At 46.1% G+C, this 25,910-nt stretch overlaps 1 protein-coding gene across 1 annotated transcript; it reads left to right on the top strand.

Moving 5' to 3' along the window:
* The first annotated feature begins 384 nt into the window (after window positions 1-384).
* LOC135518485 (uncharacterized) lies at window positions 385-25,302 on the top strand. The gene is made up of 8 exons (XM_064943657.1): window positions 385-414; window positions 3,074-3,127; window positions 3,282-3,413; window positions 3,594-3,803; window positions 4,011-4,142; window positions 4,323-4,454; window positions 4,921-5,052; window positions 24,211-25,302. Exons 1-8 carry the CDS (start codon window positions 385-387, stop codon window positions 25,300-25,302), a joined length of 1,914 nt encoding a protein of 637 aa, XP_064799729.1.
* Window positions 25,303-25,910: the final 608 nt, after the last annotated feature.

Genomic DNA, 25,910 nt, shown 5'->3' with positions numbered 1-25,910 from the left:
TTTTTTTACTTATCCAAATTCCAGGGTGTTACGCACCAACCAAATTGCAGAGAGAGCGCAATAGTCCTCTTTTGATTGGTTTAGAGTTAGAGAAAGGCCTTTCTGGGTCCCAAGGTCAAAATAAAGATTTCATAATTTCTCTACAAGGTGAACATCGTCACTGAATCATGTTCTATTTTATTGTGGTCATTTTAACAACAGACCCATTCAACAGATTCCTCAAATTGCAAGTGAACGTTAAATGTGTTTGACCGTTTATTTGCTCGACAGTCAAAAAAGACACTTGAAATAGGTGAGTACATTTACCAGAGTACCTATTTCCCTCAACTCAAATCAGCCCCTATCAAACAGTAGGTGGTCTTGATTATGATTCAAGAGACCGCTATGACCTGCACAGTGAACAAAGGCTCTCAGGTCAAAAGGGCTTGAAGGTTTTCAAAAGATAAAACAGGAGATTAAATGGTTCTCAAGATGATGAAATAGAACAGAATGTAGAATTATTACCTTGTTTTCAATCATTGTTCACTCCTTTTTTTTGATTGAAGAACAACAGGTATCAACATTTTTGTGTTCTATTTAGTACACAACATTAAATGACGGACCCCCTACCCTGTTAGTTGATGGGGTATTTATTTTCCACTCTCATGCATTCTTCAACTGAAGTGAAACCATCCACAGCATCTTTAAAGCACTTAGTTGACAGTTTGTGAGATGAATAAATAAAGTGACGCATTCTCTAATCCAGTGCTCTCTGTCCCTGCAGATCCGTCCCACAACAGCTGTGGGTTTTTAACTGTTATCCTCAAACAGAATCATTGCAGTTCTGCTCATCACTATTGCATGGTCCACGGCCACTTTTACTCATCAAGAAGCGCATTACATTATTTACTAACTGGTAACAACTGAGGGGGCCCCTGGTATTACAGGACCGCAGATACCATTAAAAAAAAAAACACAAAATGCTGACTAATGGATAGATACGTCATTTAGCCACATGCTGCATCTTTCTATACAGAAGCCCCCACCACAGCTCCCACCTAACACTACGAAGGCCCCACCACACCTCCCTCCTAACACTACGAAGCCCCCACCACAGCTCCCTCCTAACACTACGAAAACCCCACCACACCTCCCTCCTAACACTACGAAGCCCCCACCACAGCTCCCTCCTAACACTACGAAACCCCACCACACCTCCCACCTAACACTACGAAGCCCCCACCACAGCTCCCCCTAACACTACGAAGCCCCCACCACACCTCCCACCTAACACTACGAAGCCCCCACCACAGCTCCCACCATACACTACGAAGCCCCCACCACACCTCCCTCCTAACACTACGAAGGCCCCACCACACCTCCCTCCTAACACTACGAAGCCCCCACCACACCTCCCTCCTAACACTACGAAGCCCCCACCACAGCTCCCACCTAACACTACGAAGGCCCCACCACACCTCCCTCCTAACACTACAAAGCCCCCACCACACCTCCCTCCTAACACTACGAAGGACACACCACACCTCCCTCCTAACACTGTGAAGGCCCCACCACACCTCCCTCCTAACACTACGAAGCCCCCACCACACCTCCCTCCTAACACTACGAAGCCCCCACCACACCTCCCTCCTAACACTACAAAGCCCCCACCACACCTCCCTCCTAACACTACGAAGCCCCCACCACACCTCCCTCCTAACACTACGAAGCTCCCACCACACCTCCCTCCTAACACTACGAAGCCCCCACCACACCTCTCTATGTTAAAAGTGTGTTCCATAGAGGCAATATCAGGTAGCCTAGTGGTTAGAGCTTTGGACTAGTAACCATAAAGGTTACAAGATCAAATCTTCGAGCTGACAAGGTAAAAATCTGTTGTTCTGAACAAGGCAGTTAACCCACTGTTCCTCTCACTGATAATAAGAAGTTCTTAACTGACTTACCTTGTTAGATAACATTTGTTTTAGAAGTAGAAAGGGAGTTGACAGATCTAAGAGCGCATTCCGGTGCTAGAAGGGGAGTAGATAGATTTAGGAGTGCATTCAGGTGCTCGGCTTGGTGTTGGAGAGACACACAGACATGAGGCAGACAGAAAGGAACTATGCAGCTCAATGGCTGGAGGGGGAAGGATTTGAACCAGGGAGAATGTGTGGCTACAGGAGAGTTCCAAGAGGCACACAGAGACACAGAGCACCGACAGAGCTGAGCTGTACCCTGAATGTGGCTTTCCACGCAGTGATTACAGGAGTAAACTGACTGCAAGAGGTTACGTAAGTTTAACTTCCAGACAAGAAACTAGTCAAGGGTTTAGTAAGCAAATGTTTTCTTTAGTCAAGGGTATGGTTTAGTTATTACTTTGATTTTCAGTTGATACCAAGCAACATTTGGGTATGATAAGATGTGAATAATGGTTCCCGGCAACAAACCCATGTAGGAAACATTGGTATGCTGAGGTAGATGTGTCTGGAGGTAGAATAAACCACCTTCGCTTCAACACAAAATGATAGCAGAACTCAAGCGTGCCCCACTTTGGCTCCTGTCTTCATTGTTCAGTCAGTGACTGATGGCCTCATCTTCAGCCCTACTTTAAACCCCTCACCTTCAGCCCTACTTTAAACCCCTCACCTTCAGCCCTACTTTAAACCCCTCACCTTCAGCCCTACTTTAAACCCCTCACCTTCAGCCCTACTTTAAACCCCTCACCGTCAGCCCTACTTTAAACCCCTCACCTTCAGCCCTACTTTCAACCCCTCACCTTCAGCCCTACTTTAAACCCCTCACCTTCAGCCCTACTTTCAACCCCTCACCTTCAGCCCTACTTTCAACCCCTCCCCCTCTGCGTTATGTTCAACCCCTCCCCTTCAGCCATATGTTCAACCACTCACCTTCTACCCTACTTTCAAGCCCTCCCCTTCAGCGGTACTTTCAAGCCCTCCCCTTCAGCGGTACTTTCAAACCCTCCCCTTCAGCCCTACCTTCAACCCCTACTCTTCAGCGGTACGTTCAACCCCTACTCTTCAGCCCTACTTTCAACCCCGCCTCTTCAGTGTTACGTTCAACCTCTCCCCCTCAGCCCTACGTTCAACCCCTACTCTTCAGCGGTACGTTCAACCCCTACTCTTCAGCGGTACGTTCAACCCCTACTCTTCAGCCCTACTTTCAACCCCTCCTCTTCAGTGTTACGTTCAACCCCTCCCCCTCAGCCCTACGTTCAACAACTACTCTTCAGCCCTACTTTCAACCCATACTCTTCAGCCCTACGTTCAACCCCTCCCCCTCAGCCCTACGTTCAACCCCTACTCTTCAGCGGTACGTTCAACCCCTACTCTTCAGCGGTACGTTCAACCCCTACTCTTCAGCGGTACGTTCAACCCCTACTCTTCAGCGGTACGTTCAACCCCTACTCTTCAGCGGTACGTTCAACCCCTACTCTTCAGCGGTACGTTCAACCCCTACTCTTCAGCGGTACGTTCAACCCCTACTCTTCAGTGTTACGTTCAACCCCTCCCCCTCAGCCCTACGTTCAACCCCTACTCTTCAGCGGTACTTTCAACCCCTCCTCTTCAGTGTTACGTTCAACCCCTCCCCCTCAGCCCTACGTTCAACAACTACTCTTCAGCCCTACTTTCAACCCCTACTCTTCAGCCCTACGTTCAACCCCTCCCCCTCAGCCCTACGTTCAACCCCTACTCTTCAGCGGTACGTTCAACCCCTACTCTTCAGCGGTACGTTCAACCCCTACTCTTCAGCGGTACGTTCAACCCCTACTCTTCAGCGGTACGTTCAACCCCTACTCTTCAGCGGTACGTTCAACCCCTCCCCTTCAGCCCTACGTTCAACCCCTACTCTTCAGCGGTACGTTCAACCCCTCCCCTCCAGCATTACTTTCAACCCCTCCCCTCCAACATTACTTTCAACCCCTCCCCTCCAGCATTACTTTCAATCCCTCTCCTCCAGCGTTACTTTCGAACCCCTCCCCCTCTGCGTTATGTTCAACCCCTCCCCTTCAGCCATATGTTCAACCACTCACCTTCTACCCTACTTTCAACCCCTCCTCTTCAGCGTTACGTTCAACCCCTCCCCTTCAGCCCTACGTTCAACCCCTCCCCTTCAGCCCTACGTTCAACCCCTACTCTTCAGCGGTACGTTCAACCCCTACTCTTCAGTGTTACATTCAACCCCTCCCCTTCAGCCCTACGTTCAACCCCTCCCCTTCAGCCCTACGTTCAACCCCTCCCCTTCAGCCCTACGTTCAACCCCTACTCTTCAGCCCTACTTTCAACCCCTCCTCTTCAGTGTTACGTTCAACCCCTCCCCCTCAGCCCTACGTTCAACCCCTACTCTTCAGCCCTACTTTCAACCCCTACTCTTCAGCCCTACGTTCAACCCCTCCCCCTCAGCCCTACGTTCAACCCCTACTCTTCAGCGGTACGTTCAACCCCTACTCTTCAGCGGTACGTTCAACCCCTACCCTCCAGCGTTACTTTCAACCCCTCCTCTTCAGCGTTACGTTCAACCCCTCCCCTTCAGCCCTACGTTCAACCCCTACTCTTCAGCGGTACGTTCAACCCCTCCCCTTCAGCCCTACGTTCAACCCCTACTCTTCAGCGGTACGTTCAACCCCTACTCTTCAGCCCTACTTTCAACCCCTCCTCTTCAGTGTTACATTCAACCCCTCCCCCTCAGCCCTACGTTCAACCCCTACTCTTCAGCCCTACTTTCAACCCCTACTCTTCAGCCCTACGTTCAACCCCTCCCCTTCAGCCCTACGTTCAACCCCTACTCTTCAGCCCTACGTTCAACCCCTACTCTTCAGTGTTACGTTCAACCCCTCCCCCTCAGCCCTACGTTCAACCCCTACTCTTCAGCCCTACTTTCAACCCCTCCTCTTCAGTGTTACGTTCAACCCCTCCCCCTCAGCCCTACGTTCAACCCCTACTCTTCAGCCCTACTTTCAACCCCTACTCTTCAGCCCTACGTTCAACCCCTCCCCCTCAGCCCTACATTCAACCCCTACTCTTCAGCGGTACGTTCAACCCCTACTCTTCAGCGGTACGTTCAACCCCTACCCTCCAGCGTTACTTTTAACCCCTCCCCTCCAGCATTATTTTCAACCCCTCCCCTCCAGCATTACTTTCAACCCCTCTCCTCCAGCGTTACTTTCAACCCCTCTCCTCCAGCGTTACTTTCAACCCGTGCCCATTTGTTCCCACTCCCATGTATGTGACAACTGGAGACAGATGCACCTCCACTGATCTCCCCCAATCAGATGGGAGAGTCAATCTGAATAGAAAGGCAGCGACTGAACACCACCTAGAACTTTCTATGGATCATCCTCTAAATGGAATGGTGCCATTAAAGAATCACCACTCAACCAAAGTGACACGCCAGGGTCTGATCGGCAGTCAGAAATAAAATAAAAAGATGCTGTGAAAGAGCACTTTGAGACAGCAGTCGTTTTATATTCTGGGGTGTTTTTCATCTTCTTTCCTCGTCATCAGTTAAAGTAACATGTATCTTCCTTTAATGTGAACGTTTAAGATCCCTGGTGAAAAGGGGCGTACTTAATCATTTGGCAGCGTAAGCGGAGGAATCTTATATTCCAAGAGCTTTAAAATCATTCAAGTACATCTAAACATCATTCAGAAACAAGAATAAGAACAAGCTCTATCCAGTAATCCCCCTGCAGATTGTCAGCTTTCCCTCCATCATTCCCCACTATGGATGGATGCTTATAAAAAGGAACGCCACTATGCCAAGAATGCCTATTGGGAAACAGTGAGTCACCTACTCTGGCATCGCATTTTGGGAAGCTTTCAAGAACTCTCCGAACTCTAATAGCTGTCTGATTCTGAATAAAATTGGAGAGAGAGGAGAGAAGCTGGAAACTCAGGCCCCTCAGTCTTAAATCAAATCACGACGAAACAAATCATTCAGGTAAAAACACAACACACACTTAGCTTTCAAGATAGAGCACTAAAGCGTGGTGTTGCTGACAATGTAAGTCAAAGAGTAAGATGAATGTTTGTTCTCTTAGCTGTTAATTGTCAGCGAGCGAGGCTGTCATCTTTGAGCGGCGATGGTTTAAATGCTAATGAGCTTGTCATGGTGCCATTAACCCCAAGGGCTAAAAAACACTTGAGCTGTGTGAGAAGCTCTCATGCCCCCCGAATACTGTGCTGTATGCACAAATATGGCATAGAGAGGGAGTAATGTATGAGTTGGGGACATAGTAAGGTTCCGTCTTTCGGATGGGATGTTAAACGGGTGGCCTGACTTTCGGTGGCCACTAAAGATCCCATGGGAATTATCATAAGAGTAGGGGTGTTAACCCCGGTGTCCTGGTTAAATTCCCAATCTGACCCTCATACCACCATGGCCACATAATCATCCCCACTCATCCCACCTGTAACTGACAATGTTTTCTCAGTCAATGTACCTGTTAAAATAAGGGTAATAAAGTATATAATGTTAGAGCGATGGTAATGCTGGGGACATGGTAATGTTGGGTAGTTGGTAATGTTGGAGACATGGTAATGTTGGGTAGTTGGTAATGTTGGAGACATGGTAATGTTGAGTAGTTGGTAATGTTGTGTAGTTGGTCATGTTGGAGACATGGTAATGTTGGGTAGTTGGTAATGGTAGAGACATGGTAATGCTGGGCAGTTGGTAATGTTGGAGACATGGTAATGTTGGGTAGTTGGTAATGTTGTGTAGTTGGTAATGTTGAAGACATGGTACTGTTGGGTAGTTGGTAATGCTGGGGACATGGTAATGTTGGGTAGTTGGTCAAGTTGGGTAGTTGGTATTGCTGGGGACATGGTAACGTTGGGTAGTTGGTAATGCTGGGGACATGGTAATGTTGGGTAGTTGGTAATGTTGGAGATATGGTCATGTTGGGTAGTTGGTAATGTTGTGTAGTTGGTAATGTTGGGGACATGGTAATGTTGGGTAGTTGGTAATGCTGGGGACATGGTAATGTTGGGTAGTTAGTCATGTTGGGTAGTTGGTATTGCTGGGGACATGGTAATGTTGGGTATTTGGTAATGCTGGGGACATGGTAATGTTGGGTAGTTGGTAATGTTGGGGACATGTTAATGTTGGGTAGTTGGTCATGTTGGAGACATGGTAAAGCTGGATAGTTGGTAATGTTGGGACATGGCAATGTTGGGTAGTTGGTAATGTTGCGTAGTTGGTAATGTCGGGGACATGGTAATGCTGGGTAGTTGGTAATGTTGGGGACATGGTAATGTTGGGTAGTTGGTAATATTGTGTAGTTGGTAATGATGGGTAGTTGGTAATGTTGAGGACATGGTAATGTTGGGTAGTTGGTAATGTTGGAGACATGGTAAAGCTGGATAGTTGGTAATGTTGGGGACATGGCAATGCTAGGTAGTTGGTAATGTTGTGTAGTTCGTAATGTTGGGGACATGGTAATGCTGAGTAGTTGGTAATGTTGGGGACATGGTATTGTTGATTAGTTGGTAATATTGTGTAGTTGGTAATGTTGGGTAGTTGGTAATGTTGGGGACATGGTAATGCTGGGTAGTTGGTAATGTTGTGTAGTTGGTAATGTCGGTGACATGGTAATGTTGGGTAGTTGGTAATGTTGTGTAGTTGGTAACGTTGGGGACATGGTAATGCTGGGTAGTTGGTCATGTTGGGGACATGTTAATGGTGGGTAGTTGGTAATGTTTGGTATTTGGTAATGTTGGGGACATGGCAATGTTGGGTAGTTGGTAATGTTGGGTAGTTGGTAATGTTGGGGACATGGTAATGTTGGTTAGTTGGTAGTGTTGGGTAGTTGGTATTGTTGGGGACATGGTAATGTTGGGTAGTTGGTAGTGGTGTGTAGTTGGTAATGTTGGGGACTTGGTAATGCTGGGTAGTTGGTAATGTTGGGTAGTTGTTAATGCTGGGGACATGGTAATTTTGGGTAGTTGGTAATATTGTGTAGTTGGTAATGTTGGGTACATGGTAATGTTGGGTCGTTGGTAATGTTGCATAGTTGGTAATGTTGTGGACATGGTATTGTTGGGTAGTTGGTAATGTTGGGAAGTTGGTAATGTTGGGGATATGATAATGTTAGGTAGTTGGTAATGTTGCATAGTTGACAATGTTGTGGACAAGGTAATGTTGATAATGTTGGGAAGTCGGTAATGTTGGGCAGTTGCTAATGTTGTGTAGTTGGTAATGTTGGGGATATGGTAAAGTTGGGTAGTTGGTAATGTTGGGACATGATAATGTTGGGTAGTTGGTAATGTTGTGTAGTTGGTAATGATGGGAACATGGTAATGTTGGGTAGTTGGTAATGTTGGGAACATAGTAATGTTGGGTAGTTGGTAATGCTGGGGACATGGTAATGTTGGAGACGTGGTAAAGCTGGATAGTTGGTAATGTTGGGGACATGGTAATGTTGGAGACGTGGTAAAGCTGGATAGTTGGTAATGTTGGGGAAATGGTGAATTTTGGTAGTTGGTAATGTTGGAGACATGGTAAGGTTGGGTAGTTGGTAATATTGGATACACAGTAATGTTGGGTAGTTGGTAATGTTAGGGACATGATAATGTTGGGTGGTTGGTAATGTTGGACACATGGTCATGTTGGGTAGTTGGTCATGTTGGGTAGTTGGTAATGTTGGGTAGTTGGTCATGTTGGCGACATGGTAATGTTGGGTAGTTGGTAATGTTGGGTACATGGTAATGTTGGGTAGTTGGTCATGTTGGGTAGTTGGTCATGTTGGGTAGTTGGTAATGTAGTGTAGTTGGTAAATTTGGGTGGTTGGTAATTTTGGGGACATGGTAATGTTGGGAAGATGGTAATGTTGGGTAGTTGGTAACGTTGGGTAGTTCTAAATGTTGGAGACGTGGTAATGTTGGGAAGATGATAATGTCAGGGAGTTGGTAATGTGCCAAGCACTGTGAACAGTATTCCATACAACAAAGAGAATAGTACTGGAAAATAGCAAGCTTATATGGGATGAATATAAGGGAATGCAAGGCCTTAATGTTGTCTCTGTAACTCTGTAAAGTCATGTGTAACCATGACTGAAAATCCAGCTAGATGTGTGGTGGTCTCGATGTTCCCAGTCTCTCCACAGCGACACACCATCACCTTATTCTCCATTTGATTTTATGATTCACGTCCAGTTGTGATGTGAAGCGCTACAATTAGCATACCTCTCTCTCCCTCCCCGTGATGTGTGCATATCAAATGAGAGCAGCCCACAGCCGTGATTTAAAAGAGAAAAGACATAGGCTTCAACTCCGAACACAAAATCAGACATGTCACAGCGAATAATAGCAGAGTACTAATTACTGGACTACTGGACTACCATTACTTCTCTCAAATAAAACACATTTTAGGGATGAAATTAGGCTTACACACACACACACACACACGGCCAAAATTAGCATGCCACTTTCACACTACAGAACCATCTCTTGGCAGGCTTGTAGTGACAATAAAACACACATTCTGAATACAGTAGCCTACTAAAGCAACAGACTGGTGCACAGGCTGATAACCATGGAGAACAGCACTATTGAAGTATGTTTTTGAGGCACACGGGCTGTTTGCATGGCTGCTGGCTGTTGTCTACAGCTCGTGTGGATTGAGAGATCCCCTGGTCATCCAAGCGCTAGAGGACCTCTGCAGTCAGCACGGCAGCAGGCCGAGAGCCCAGGAAAGGAAAGGTAGAGCTGCACTGTGGAAGCTTTGTTGGTTAATTGCCATGCGACATCTTGGATGTGGGATCTGGAGGGAGGCAGGGGAAGGGTAGGAGCCTCTGGGACGTCAGCAGGTCAAAGTGTGTGCGATGAGGGGCAATTCAATCAAAGCACAAAGCCAAGGCACTTTGGCCTGCCCTAAAAAACAGATTGGAGGCAGACGCGTCATTAATTATAAATTTGTCACAAAAGGGGGTGGCAGGATTGCCTTGTGGTTAAGAGCGTTGTCTCAATAACTGAAAAGTCACTGGTTTGAATCGCAGAGCTGACTAGGTGAGCAATCTGTCTGTGCCCTTGAGCAAAGGCACTTAGCACTAATTTCTCTGGATAAGAGTGTCTCCTAAAAAGGTCAATGTGAAATGTTGATGTAAACACAACTCAGTTTCTGTCATCGTTTGTTGCGCAGGACTAGGTGATTTGACCTTGTTTACATTTTAAAAACGCTAGAGGCCATGACTAAATTCAAACATGAGTTGGTTTCGGAATGTGGTTTGATGTGTGTTTTCGCAGGTGGGAAGAGTTAGCCAATTAGCTTTAGTCTGCTGGTGTGGGACTGTGGCAAAAATTGGTTTGACTTTGTTTGGATAGCCTATCTCCGGGCTAGTTAGGTACCATCAATAAATTATACAATGTAAATGAGACAATATTTTAATGTTACACATCTTTTAATTCTCATGAAATGCTTTCAATATTTTTATATGAATTTCTAAAATGTATAGTTGGTTTGAGGTTCTTGAAGTCATTGAAATTTAGAACTATTGAGTTAACATATTGTCCATGTACATTGTGTAATTTACCGATGGTCCCTAACTAGCCCCATATGGAAATCCAAAGTCAACCCAAATTTACCAAAGCCATTACAATCGGGTCGGGTGAAGATGCACTCCTAATTGATGATTACTTGTGTGCTGCCAGCTATGGGCAGGGTTAAAACAAACTCCACCTTCATTTATGCTGTGATGTAGTCAGGAACAGTCTCAAAACTCATTTTGGATGAGAATGAGTTTATGACCAAAATTCCACTATTTACACTTTGTAGTAAAGTCTAACTGGAGAATAAATGTTGGACCCATACTAAGATGAATAGTAGGGAAAGATAGCTTTATGTTGCTTTCAAAACCACTTCAATTTCCACGCAAAGAACATTGCAGAACAAATGTCAATACTAAGACTGGTGGGGATCCCATTATAAAAGGTACAGAGCCACACAAAACATACTCTGTGGACTATCTCTCCCACAGACGTGTAGGGAGCAACCTCCTCACCACACATGACAAGATAACACCTGTTCCCATTTCCTCTACCCGTCCTCTCTGTGCCTCTTGGACCACTGAAGGACAGCTAACCTACCCAGGAGCTCCTTGAGGGATGGGGGAAGAGGCCACCTTTCAAAACACTCCCCATCTATTTCCTGATGGGCGCCACCTGTTCCTCACCCCATCCCCCTGCCCCGCCACCACACCCGTCTGAGTGAGGGATGGGAGGAGAGAACGCTGTCAATGTCACAGAGTGAGGGAGGGAGAGAGAGAGAGAGAGAGATAAGGGAGTGAGAGGATAGAGAGTGAAAGAGACTGAGTTGTGGAAGAGAGAGAAAGAGGGGAATGAGAGAAAGAGGCGGGGAGAGAGAAGGGTAGTCTCTGAGCTACCTGGTGGTTCCAGATGCCAGGCGTTTCAATGGTGCAATTATGTCTGTCTTATGACTCCCACTGGCCCTGGCTATGCCCTTATGGAAATTACACTGGCAGGGGCACACACCCACACACACGCTCAATTATGCACGTGCAAACTCATCCCATGTTGTATGTGAGCAGACATACAGTACAGTACGGTGGGTGCCAGCTACAGGGATGATCCATGTCTTCCACATGCCAGGTGCTGCGTACACTGCTCAGTGTGCTTAGTGAACAGTCCTCTTCATCATGATGACTTTAGGAGTACTTTACCTGTCGTCCCGATCGCTGGAAGGGAGAGAAACCACCGATCGATCAAACAGCAAACTGTGTTAGATGTGTTTTCCTCCTCGGAACGGCTGCCATCTGGCAGGGAAAGCTACCGGTCGTTAACATTACCCACTGCCTGGTGACAGTGGCTGCTACCGGTCGTTAACATTACCCACTGCCTGGTGACAGAGGCTGCTACTGGTCGTTAACATTACCCACTGGCTGGTGACAGAGGCTGCTACCGGTCGTTAACATTACCCACTGCCTGGTGACAGAGGCTGCTACCGGTCGTTAATAACATTACCCACTTCCTGGTGACAGAGGCTGCTACCGGTCGTTAACATTACCCACTGCCTGGTGACAGAGGCCGCTACCGGTCGTTAACATTACCCACTGCCTGGTGACAGAGGCTGCTACCGGTCGTTAACATTACCCACTGCCTGGTGACAGAGGCTGCTACTGGTCGTTAACATTACCCACTGCCTGGTGACAGAGGCTGCTACTGGTCGTTAACATTACCCACTGCCTGGTGACAGAGGCTGCTACCGGTCGTTAACATTACCCACTGCCTGGTGACAGAGGCTGCTACTGGTCGTTAACATTACCCACTGCCTGGTGACAGAGGCTGCTACCGGTCGTTAATAACATTACCCACTGCCTGGTGACAGAGGCTGCTACCGGTCGTTAACATTACCCACTGCCTGGTGACAGAGGCTGCTACCGGTCGTTAACATTACCCACTGCCTGGTGACAGAGGCCGCTACCGGTCGTTAACATTACCCACTGCCTGGTGACAGAGGCTGCTACCGGTCGTTAACATTACCCACTGCCTGGTGACAGAGGCCGCTACCGGTCGTTAACATTATCCACTGCCTGGTGACAGAGGCTGCTACCATTCGCTAACATTACCCACTGCTAACATTACCCATTAACCACTAGGCTGCAATTAAGACCACTTGTTTGCCTAAGCTCTAGCCGCCTGATGACTGGTGAGGTTGGAATGATGGAAAGGTATTGGAACATGACCCAGTATATGAACCAATGTGGAGACATTTGGGGAAACGTCACATACACAGCAGATTAGTCAAATACACAATATGCAAACTTACCTAAACTATGTTCAGAACTCCAAATGTCAAATGAGTCTGAAGAGCTTTATTTTAATGTGTACTTATACCTTTGTACTAACACTATAGTTAATACAGTAACATAATTGTATTAATGTGTGCTTATACCTGTGTACTAACACTGTAATTATTACAGTAAAAGCATTGTACTAAAACGAATAAAAAATAAGTAAAAAGATACACAGCTTCCCAAACAATTGTTGGTCGACACACAGATTGTAACTGAGAGAACCTCCATGCTGAAAGCACACAGATTGTAACTGAGAGAACCTCCGTTCTGAAAGCACACAGATTGTAACTGAGAGAACCTCCGTTCTGAAAGCACACAGATTGTAACTGAGAGAACCTCCGTTCTGAAAGCACTCAGATTGTAACTGAGAGAACCTCCATGCTGAAAGCACACAGATTGTAACTGAGAGAACCTCCGTTCTGAAAGCACACAGATTGTAACTGAGAGAACCTCCGTTCTGAAAGCACACAGATTGTAACTGAGAGAACCTCTGTTCTGAAAGCACAAAGATTGTAACTGAGAGAACCTCCGTTCTGAAAGCACACAGATTGTAACTGAGAGAACCTCCGTTCTGAAAGCACAAAGATTGTAACTGAGAGAACCTCCGTTCTGAAAGCACAAAGATTGTAACTGAGAGAACCTCCGTTCTGAAAGCACAAAGATTGTAACTGAGAGAACCTCCGTTCTGAAAGCACAAAGATTGTAACTGAGAGAACCTCCATGCTGAAAGCCTTGAACCAGCATGTTTCAGATGCAGACAGTTTATTTGAAAAGGTTGAAGGTATAATTGAGCCCCCTATGACTGTACCTGACACCCCTGTGCAGTCCTTCACCAGGTTCTCCTTTTCATCCTTCTATGTTTCAGAAGTGTGTAAAGACCTGAAAGAAATTGATTTTAAAAAATCCCCTGGCCCTGATGAACTAGACCCCCGCTTCCTACACCGAGCTGCAGACATCATTACTCCCCCTTAACATGCATTTTTAACCTCACACTTGATGTTAAGGAAATCCCCAAGTTATGGGAATATGCTTCAGTACTGCCTCTCCTGAAAGGTGGAGATCCTTCGCTACTTGACAACTATCGACCCATATCAAAATTGTCTGTACTGTCAAAGGTACTGGAGTCCTTAGTTAGTAGACAGAAAACAACATCTTAAATGGAATGCAATCAGGTTTTAGGTCTGGCCACAGCACTGTTTCAGCGACATTGAAGGTTTTAAATGACATCCACTGTGCTCTTGATAAGAAGTTACATTGTGTGTCTGTTTTTATTGATTTGTCAAAGGCTTTTGACACCGTGGACCATGCTGTGTTAGAGCAACGTTTAAAATGTTGTGGAATTACTGGTCATGCTCTAGATTGGTTTATAAATGACCTATCAAATCGTACACAATGTGTAATGGAGGATGGTTGTAAATCTGAGTCCATAGAGAGGTGCTCAGGTGTTCCGCAAGGTTCTATTTTGGGCCCACTCTTGTTAATTTTGCATATCAACAACATTGGGGATCTTATTGAAACAGCGGATGTTCATTTTTATGCAGATGATACTGTTCTTTATTCAGGTGGTAGTAGTTTATCTGTAGCTTTTGAAAATGCACAAAGAGCATTTAACATCACACAACAGAATCTGTATAATTTGAAGCTGATTCTAAATTCAGGTTAAACTAAATGCATGGTATTTTCAAATGCCAGGCATGTTACAAATCATGTCATTGCTACATTGGCTGGACATACTATAGAGCAAGTTAAAGTGTACACATATTTGAGTGTGTGGGTTGATGATAAGCTTAGCTTCACTGTGCATGTAGAGAACTTGATAAGGAATTTCACGCTGAAAATTTGATTTTATTTCCGGCATAAGGCTTGTTTTTCTTTTGAGGCCAGGAAGGAGCTGGTACGATGTACATTACTGTCAGTTTTAGATTTTAGTGATGTTATATACACTGCTCAAAAAAATAAAGGGAACACTTAAACAACACAATGTAACTCCAAGTCAATCACACTTCTGTGAAATCAAACTGTCCACTTAGGAAGTAACACTGATTGACAATAAATTTCACATGCTGTTGTGCAAATGGAATAGACAACAGGTGGAAATTATAAGCAATTAGCAAGACACCCCCAATAAAGGAGTGGTTCTGCAGGTGGTGACCACAGACCACTTCTCAGTTCCTATGCTTCCTGGCTGATGTTGTGGTCACTTTTGAATGCTGTCTGTGCTTTCACTCTAGTGGTAGCATGAGACAGAGTCTACAACCCACACAAGTGGCTCAGGTAGTGCAGCTCATCCAGGATGGCACATCAATGCGAGCTGTGGCAAGGTGGTTTGCTGTGTCTGTCAGCGTAGTGTCCAGAGCATGGAGGTGCTACCAGGAGACAGGCCAGTACATCAGGAGATGTGGAGGAGGCTGTAGGAGGGCAACAACCCAGCAGCAGGACCGCTACCTCCGCCTTTGTGCAAGGAGAAGCAGGAGGAGCACTGCCAGAGAAAGGCAAAATTACCTCCAGCAGGCCACAAATGTGCATGTGTCTGCTCAAATGGTCAGAAACAGACTCCATGAGGGTGGTATGAGGGCCCGACGTCCACAGGTGGGGGTTGTACTTACAGCCAACACCGTGCAGGACGTTTGGCATTTGCCAGAGAACACCAAGATTGGCAAATTTGCCACTGGCGCCCTGTGCTCTTTACAGATGAAAGCAGGTTCACACTGAGCACATGTGACAGATGTGACAGAGTCTGGAGACGCCGTGGAGAACGTTCTGCTGCCTGCAACATCCTCCAGCATGACCGGTTTGGTGGTGGGTTAGTCATGGTGTGGGGTGGCATTTCTTTGGGGGGGCCGCACAGCCATCCATGTGCTCGCCAGAGGTAGCCTTACTGCCATTAGGTACCGAGATGAGATCCTCAGACCCTTTGCGAGACCATATGCTGGTGCGGTTGGCCCTGGGTTCCTCCTAATGCAAGACAATTCTAGACCTCATGTAGCTGGAGTGTGTCAGCAGTTCCTGCAAGAGGAAGGCATTGATGCTATGGACTGGCCCGCCCGTTCCCCAGACCAGAATCCAATTGAGCACATCTGGGACATCATGTCTCGCTCCATCCACCCATGCCACGTTGCACCACAGACTGTCCAGGAGTTGGTGGATGCTTTAGTCCAGGTCTGGGAGGAGATCCCTCAGGAGACCATCCGCCACCTCATCAGGAGCATGCCCAGGCGTTGTAGGGAGGTCATACAGGCCACACACACACTACTGTGCCTCATTTTGACTTGTTTTAAGGACATTACATCAAAGTTGGATCAGCCTGTAGTGTGGTTTTCCACTTTAATTTTGAGTGTGACTCCAAATCCAGACCTCCATGGGTTGATAAATTTGATTTCCATTGATAATTTGTGTGATTTTGTTGTCAGCACATTCAACTAGGTAAAGAAAAAAGTATTTAATGAAAATATGTCATTCATATCTAGGATGTGTTATTTTAGTGTTCCCTTTATTTTTTTGAGCAGTGTATATGCAAATCAAATCAAATTTATTTATATAGCCCTTCGTACATCAGCTGATATCTCAAAGTGCTGTACAGAAACCCAGCCTAAAACCCCAAACAGCAAGTAATGCAGGTGTGGGGTGGCCAGTCCTCTTCTGGCTGTGCCGGGTGGAGATTATAACAGAACAGGGCCAAGATGTTCAAATGTTCATAAATGGCCAGCATGGTCCAATAATAATAAGGCAGAACAGTTGAAACTGGAGCAGCAGCACGGCCAGGTGGACTGGGGACAGCAAGGAGTCATCATGTCAGGTAGTCCTGAGGCATGGTCCTAGGGCTCAGGTCCTCCGAGAGAGAGAAAGAAAGAGAGAATTAGAGAGAGCACACTTAGATTCACACAGGACACCGAATAGGACAGGAGAAGTACTCCATATAACAAACTGACCCTGGCCCCCCGACACAAACTACTGCAGCATAAATACTGGAGGCTAAGACAGGAGGGGTCAGGAGACACTGTGGCCCCATCCGAGGACACACCCGGACAGGGCCAAACAGGAAGGATATAACCCCACCCACTTTGCCAAAGCACAGCCCCCACACCACTATGCAGGCCTCAGCCACTACCCTGAGAGCCCTCAGGTTAATTTCAAATCAGAAACGTCAAACACATCATTGTGACCTCTACAGCGCTGTTGGCTGGTCTTCATTGACCTTACGTAGGCTTAAACACTGGTATACACCATATTGGGTAAAATGCCATTTTATCTCTGTTATTTTTTAGTCAGGTCAGTAAATATCAATTACGGTCCCATTCTGATTTGCTTCTAACAGTACCAAAAATTAGAACAGGACATGGTAGAAATAGTTTTAATTACTTAGCTCCGTGGTCCTGGAATTCTCTCCTGAACATTTCCAAATGTGATCTCGTGTCGCTGGTGGAGTTTAAACACTTGATCGATGTTTATATAATAGAAGAGTGCAATTGTTTTTAGGCCAGCTGTCTTTAGTCAAGATGTTTGTGTTTTTAATATATGTAATTGTTGTACTGTATGTGTGTATATATAGTTTTGTTTACTGTTATGTTAGTGTATGTAAATTGTTTTGTCTGAAACATTTTTCCCTCTGCTGATATTGGACCAGGTCTCTCTTGGAAGAGATGTTCTCAATGAGAAAAAACCTGTATAAATAAAAGGTTTAAAAAAAAATATTTAAAAATTGTATTAATGTGTTAATACCTGTTAATAAACACTAATTATTACAGTAACAGCATTATATTGACCTTGTCCTGGCTCAAAGTGGAGGAGAAATTGACTTTAGGGATGCATGATATAAATCGGTAAGCATATCGGAATCGGACGATATTAGCTAAAAATGTCAACATCGGCCTGATGTCTAGTTTAACGGCGATGTGCAAAACCTATGTCAAAGCTGACGTGCATACCTATATAACGTAGGTAGATAATGTAATGACGCCACGAGAAATATAGCGCTACACGTGCAACACAGCATTCCTAACCTAGCCCACAATGTCTGCTGTGTGGAGCAGGTGGTCAAGTCGAGCAGTCATTTGATTGAGTTGTCTCGCTGAAATTCTTACTCTAAGGTGAAATCCATTAACGCCAACCGTTCTCTGGCGTGGATGATGTTGGCTTTCGCCGACTGGTTGAGCACCAGTACACACTACCAAGTAGGCGCTATTTTTCAGATGTTGCCCAGATGTTGCACAGTATTGTTGAAACCAACATTCATGAGCTACTTGCTATGGGCGTCACTGCTATTAGCTTCAGGACTGACATTTGGACCAGAGATGTCAGCCCCATGAGCATAGAGTCTGACAGCACAGTGGGTCCACAAGGATTTCGTACTGAGGAAAGCCATATTGCGTTTGTTACGGATCCCTTTTTGGCCCGACAGTCTTGGGGGGGGGGGATGGTAATAAGTCCCGTAACATAACTCATGCAAATTTTTATAGTGACAAAGCAAAAGTGTGAACGAAATAACCAGGACAACTGAAATCTACCGTCAAACTCAAGGTCAATTTGAAAACACACGGTAATGGGGGGAGCAGGAAAAGGGGCTGAGCTGGACCCAAGGAAAGAAACAAAAAGTATAAAAAAAAAACCTAAGCTAGACTAGCCTACTTTAACAACAGCTAACTAACCAAAAATACAGTGGGTGGTCCGCCCAGTTCTAACTAGTGTATTTATCAAAGTCTACCTACGGGTAGTGTATGCCCATGGGCGACTTGTCTTGGTTTCCCCTTTCCCACCAGCATTCAAACAAACACACCATAACCAAAACAATACTCACAGGTGATGACAAAGTACTATGGAGGTGCTCAAACAAAAGAGAGGTTAATACACAACGAGAGCGTGAAACACAGAGACCTACAGACATGGCATTTACAGAGAGATTGATCTCCAGAGCAAACAACTGACAGGGTTTTTAAACCAAGGGAAAGGAACTGTGATAGGGTAGGAAAACAGGAGGAGGTGTGTCTTCTGATTGATGATTGATTGGGTTGACTGATTGGGGAGTGATGATTTTCACCTTTGAGGGGAGACGGAGAGCAAACACAGGATACACACACACAGGATACTGGTATCCGTAACAGCGTTGCTCAAGAATGTGCTGGTTCTCATACCACTGCTGCCATTTCAATGGCATTTGAGAACATGTTTGAAACATGGAAACATGAACACACTAGCTAGCTCCATTCCAACAACTGACTGGAGAAATAAGCTCATAAACTGTGTTTGCAGCAGACGTGATACCCTCTGACATGGCATTGAAACGCCTGCTCAACAAAACTGCCAACAGACCGTCGGGTTAACTTGGAAAAGTACTCTACTAGAGGCTGTGAACAAGCGATTCGGTGGCATTCTCTCTGAGCCTCTTTACTGTGTCTCCACCATGCTGGATGCTAGGTACAAGGAGCACTACTTCTTTAACAGGCATTTTCTCTGAGCCTCTTTACTGTGTCTCCACCATGCTCAATGCTAGGTGCAAGACCCGCTACTTCGATACAGACAAGAAACAGGGTTTACGTGAAATGTTACATACACAGCTGGACAAGATGGAAACGGACACAGTGACAGTGCACATTGGAAGAGAGGCCACGGACAGACAGAGCTGAAACTTCACTGCTTGACATGTATGATGAAGTCCTGGTTGAGAATGAAACAACGGACAAATGAACAACAAAACAGCACAGCAAGTAAGTGAAAGAAATAGTACTACATAGAGCCATGACTACATAGAACTCTACTCCACATCAGGTAACTGATACAAACAGTAAAATTTGATTAAAAAAACAGATAAACATACACTTTATGGAAGAGCGGGGAAGCAACACAAACATAGGCACAGACATACATACACACACGATAACATACTCACTATATACACACACACACACACACACACGGCTTTTGTGTGGTAGTAGAGTAGGGGCCTGAGGGCACACACTTAACTTGTTGTGAAATGTAATGTTTTTAATTGTATATAACTGCCTTAATGTTGCTGGACCCCAGTTGGAGCAGCTGCTGCCTTGGTAGGAACGAATGGGGATCCGTAATAGGTTGCTACGACAGTAACCGAAACGTTACTACACCTATAGGATCATCTTCACGTAAAGCATAACAAACAAGTCTTTCATTCAGAGGAGGAGGCCTGTCACCAAGGCAACTAACGGAGCTAATTGAAGTTCAGACACGGCTAATGCATGATGGATGGTAGAGGAGCCTGGTGGTGAGGTGGGGTGGGGTGTCTCGGGACTGGCTGGCATGAGATCACAAGCATTAATAGAGCTGAACCTTTCACTCTGCCACCTTGCCTGCCGCTGAAAGACATCTGTTGCCAGCAGGTATCGCCCTCCCTCCTTCAGCTCCATCGTGCCCAGACCAGGCTCACCCACCACCTCCTGCACTGTCATGTTCCTTTAAAGAAACTATTCCCACCCCCGTGACCTTTTCAGACATTTTGTTGTGTAACAACTTGAATTTAAAATGGATTAAATTGAGATGTATTTTTGTCACTGGCCTACACACAATGTCAAAGTAGAAATACGTCAAGCCTAAATAAGTTCATCAGTAAAAATGTGTTTAGCAAATCATCTATATATATCCCTTTGTATCCCTTTGAACATGGTGAAGTTATTAATTACACTTTGGATGGTGGCTCAATACACCCAGTCACTACAAAGATACTGGCATCCTTCCAAATTCAGTTGCCGGAGAGGAAGGAAACCGCTCAGGGATTTCACCATGAGGCTAAAAATGCCTTTTGAACTGTTAGAGTTTAATGGCTGTGATAGCAGAAAACTGAGGATGGATCAATAACATCGTAGTTATACGCAAAAAATGTGGCAAAGTAATTAACTTTTTGTCCTGAATACAAAGTGTTATGTTTGGGGAAAACCCAATACAACACATTACTGCGTACCACTCTACATATTTTCAAGCATATCGATTGCTGCATCATGTTATGAGCATGCTTGTAATCGTTAAGTACTGGGGAGTTTTTCAGGACAAAAAGAAACAGAATGGATCTAAGCACAGGTAAAATCTTAAAGGAAAACGTGGTTCAGTCTGCTTTCCACCAGACACTGGGAGACAAATTCACCTTTCAGCAGGACCATAACCTAAAACACAAGGACAAATATACACTTGAGTTGCTTACCAAGACGACATTGAATGTTCATGAGTGTTACAGTTGGACTTAAATCTGCTTGAAAATCTATGGCAAGACTTGAAAATGGTTGTCTAGCAATGATCAACAACCAAATTTGACAGAGCTTGAATAATTGTTTTAAAGAATAAGTGGCAAATATTGTACAATTCACATGTGCAAGGCTCTTAGAGACTTACACAGAAACATGCATAGCTGTAATTACAGCCAAAGGTGACTAAAGTATTGACTCGGGGTGTGAATAATTAAGTAAATTTACAAACATTTCTGAAAACATGCTTTCACTTTTTCCTTATGTGATAGTGTGTAGATGGGTGAGAGAAAAATAAGATATATTGAATCAATGTTGAATTAGGGCTATAAAAGAAAGACATGTGGAATAAGTTAAGGGCTATTTCTGAAGCCACTGTATACTGTATGTAGGCTGGCTAATTTGAGCGGTCTTCATCATGCCGGTTTGCTGGTGACAAATGGGTGCAGAACGCAACACGGCAGATGGCCCGGCCTCCTCATCAATCTGAGGAGCCAGGCGGGTGATGGATGGTTCCTCGGGTGTAAACAGTCTTTAACGAGAGAGACAAGCAGAGACAAGCACCTTTTGTCATAAAGGCGGGTATATCGGTGCAGGAAAGAAATGGCAAAAGCAAGGATTGAGAGCATATAGGTTTGATTCTATGACTGAATGTTTTTGGCTGAACAGTGAAAGGACATTTCTCTTGGTTTTAGTTCAGTTTAAATTCCACGGGAAAAATAATCTAAGAGTCGTATTGAGTTGTTTTCTACTTGTTTTTCAAAACAAGTAACAGGCAAATGTCATCCTTCCATCACTACACTCAAATCAGTGTTTCTGGAGAGTACACACAACGGTGTTTCTGGAGAGTACACACAACGGTGTTTCTGGAGAGTACACACAACAGTGTTTCTGGAGAGTACACACAACAGTGTTTCTGGAGAGTACACACAACAGTGTTTCTGGAGAGTACACACAACGGTGTTTCTGGAGAGTACACACAACAGTGTTTCTGGAGAGTACACACAACAGTGTTTCTGGAGAGTACACACAACAGTGTTTCTGGAGAGTACACACAACAGTGTTTCTGGAGAGTACACACAACAGTGTTTCTGGAGAGTACACACAACAGTGTTTCTGGAGAGTACACACAACAGTCAGTAAAAGTATTGGTAACAGACAACAGACAACAATCACTGACTGCAATAGGTCACATCAATGTCACACAGACACCCCTAGAAACAACAATCACTGACTGCAATAGGTCACATCAATGTCACACAGACACCCCTAGAATCAACAATCACTGACTGCAATAGGTCACATCAATGTCACACAGACACCCCTAGAAACAACAATCACTGAATGCAATAGGTCACATCAATGTCACACAGACACCCCTAGAAACAACAATCACTAACTGCAATAGGTCACACCAATGTCACACAGACACCCCTAGAAACAACAATCACTAACTGCAATAGGTCACATCAATGTCACACAGACACCCCTAGAAACAAGACTGAGACACTGTGTGACATGGAGACGTCATCAACTCTCTGCCTTCGACTCCACCTACAGAAAATACAAGTTAAACTTTATTTTGGAATGAACGTTTTGGATACAGAGAACAGCGAAGGAGTGAGAGAGATTAAAAAATAGAGGAATCTCACTTTGCGACCACCAGTGTCTGCTATGAATAAATCCTAAAGGCTCGGCATTGCGGGCACAGACAGAGAGAGAGAGAGAGGCAGAGAGAGAGAGAGAGAGGCAGAGAGAGAGGCAGAGAGAGAGACAGAGAGAGAGAGAGACAGAGAGAGAGAGACAGAGAGACAGACAGAGGCAGAGAGAGGCAGAGAGGGAGAGAGAGGCAGAGAGAGAGAGAGGCAGAGAGGGAGAGAGAGAGAGAGAGAGAGAGAGAGAGAGAGACAGAGAGAGAGACAGAGAGAGACAGAGAGAGAGAGACAGAGAGACAGACAGAGAGACAGACAGAGGCAGAGAGAGGCAGAGAGAGGCAGAGCGAGAGAGAGAGAGAGAGATAGAGAGAACATTGGTGCATCTTTTACCTCAGAAGCCTGGAGAGGCCAGTCAGACTGCAGATAAAAGTACTCCTCCTCATCACCATGCCGACTGTGCAAGAGCTGATCTGAGGTCCAAACCTGACACCATTACCCCCCACCACCTCCTCATCACCATGCCGACTGTGCAAGAGCTGAGCTGAGGTCCAAACCTGACACCATTACCCCCCCCCCCCCCACCTCCTCATCACCATGCAGCCTGTGTAAGAGCTGACCTGAGGTCCAAACCTGACACCATTACCCCCCCCCCATCACCATGCTGACTGTGTAAGAGCTGATCTGAGGTCCAAACCTGACACCATTACACCCCCCATCACCATGCTGACTGTGTAAGAGCTGATCTGAGGTCCAAACCTGACACCATTACCCCCCCCCCACCTCCTCATCACCATGCAGACTGTGTAAGAGCTGATCTGAGGTCCAAACCTGACACCATTACCCCCCCCCCCACCACCATGCTGACTGTGTAAGAGCTGATCTGAGGTCCAAACATAACATTTAAGTCATTTACATTTAAGTCATTTAGCAGACGCTCTTATCCAGAGCGACTTACAAATTGGTGAATTCACCTTCTGACATCAGTGGAACAGCCACTTTACAATAGTGCATCTAAATCATTAAGGGGGGGGGTGAGAAGGATTGCTTTATCCTATCCTAGGTATTCCTTGAAGAGGTGGGGTTTCAGGTGTCTCCGGAAGGTGGTGATTGACTCCGCTGTCCTGGCGTCGTGAGGGAGTTTGTTCCACCATTGGGGGGCCAGAGCAGCGAACAGTTTTGACAGTTTTAACACCATTACCCCCCCCCCCCCCACCTCCTCATCACCATGCAGACTGTGTAAGAGCTGACCTGAGGTCCAAACCTGACACCATTACCCCCCACCCCCACCCACCTCCTCATCACCATGCAGACTGTGTAAGAGCTGATCTGTGGTCCAAACCTGACACCATTCCCCCCCACCCCCACCCACCTCCTCATCACCATGCAGACTGCGTAAGAGCTGATCTGAGGTCCAAACCTGACACCATTACCCCCCCCCACCTCCATGCAGACTGTGTAAGAGCTGATCTGAGGTCCAAACCTGACACCATTACCCCCCCCCCCCTCTCATCACCATGAAGACTGTGTAAGAGCTGATCTCCTCCAGGATGGCTCCCTCCTGTCATCTGCCTTCCTACTCCCACACACTTCCTACTCCCATACACTTCCTACTCCCACCTACTTCCTACTCCCACACACTTCCTACTCCCACACACTTCCTACTCCCACACACTTCCTACTCCCACACACTTCCTACTCCCACCTACTTCCTACTCCCACCTACTTCCTACTCCCACCTACTTCCTACTCCCACACACTTCCTACTCCCACACACTTCCTACTCCCACACACTTCCTACTCCCACACACTTCCTACTCCCACACACTTCCTACTCCCACACACTTCCTACTCCCACACACTTCCTACTCCCACACACTTCCTACTCCCACACACTTCCTACTCCCACCTACTTCCTACTCCCACACACTTCCTACTCCCACCTACTTCCTACTCCCACACACTTCCTACTCCCACACACTTCCTACTCCCACACACTTCCTACTCCCACACACTTCCTACTCCCACCTACTTCCTACTCCCACCTACTTCCTACTCCCACACACTTCCTACTCCCACACACTTCCTACTCCCATCTACTTCCTACTCCCACACACTTCCTACTCCCACCTACTTCCTACTCCCACCTACTTCCTACTCCCACCTACTTCCTACTCCCACCTACTTCCTACTCCCACCTACTTCCTACTCCCACACACTTCCTACTCCCACACACTTCCTACTCCCACACACTTCCTACTCCCATACACTTCCTACTCCCACCTACTTCCTACTCCCACACACTTCCTACTCCCACACACTTCCTACTCCCACACACTTCCTACTCCCACCTACTTCCTACTCCCACCCACTTCCTACTCCCACCCACTTCCTACTCCCACACACTTCCTACTCCCACACACTTCCTACTCCCACACACTTCCTACTCCCACACACTTCCTACTCCCACACACTTCCTACTCCCACACACTTCCTACTCCCACACACTTCCTACTCCCACACACTTCCTACTCCCACACACTTCCTACTCCCACACACTTCCTACTCCCACCTACTTCCTACTCCCACCCACTTCCTACTCCCAGACACTTCCTACTCCCTGAACTCTCACAGCCACTAGACTGGTCCCATCCTTCTGGAAAGGGGGCAATTTATTTTGCATCTTTTGAGAACAAAATTAAGTCTACAGTTTTAGATTGTATTAGAAATATCAAAAACTAATTTTCACAGAACGGCAAGGCAGTACTGCCCTCCGGACCTCGGAGAGGACCGACTGTGTCCCCCGGGGCAAAATACCACCATTACTCTGATCAGTAGGAATGAAAACAGGGAAACAAAGTTCACGCAACGCCCTGAGAAAGTTCTCTCCCGTTTCATACAGACTGATCACAACCGAGAAGAAGTCACCCAGTGCATCACGACAGAAGTCACCCAGTGCATCACGACAGAAGTCACCCAGTGCATCACGACAGAAGTCACCCAGTGCATCACGACAGAAGTCACCCAGTGCATCACGATAGAAGTCACCCAGTGCATCACGACAGAAGTCACCCAGTGCATCACGACAGAAGTCACCCAGTGCATCACGACAGAAGTCACCCAGTGCATCACGACAGAAGTCACCCAGTGCATCACGACAGAAGTCACCCAGTGCATCACGACAGAAGTCACCCAGTGCATCACGACAGAAGTCTTCGATTATGTATGTGTGGAAAGCACGTGCTTGTC

The sequence above is a fragment of the Oncorhynchus masou genome, chromosome 28 (genome assembly GCF_036934945.1).
Source record: "Oncorhynchus masou masou isolate Uvic2021 chromosome 28, UVic_Omas_1.1, whole genome shotgun sequence".
NCBI classification, from domain to species: Eukaryota; Metazoa; Chordata; class Actinopteri; order Salmoniformes; family Salmonidae; genus Oncorhynchus; species Oncorhynchus masou.
The sequence above is the reverse complement of the archived record's forward strand: the minus strand, read 5'-3'. Positions and strand labels throughout refer to the sequence as shown.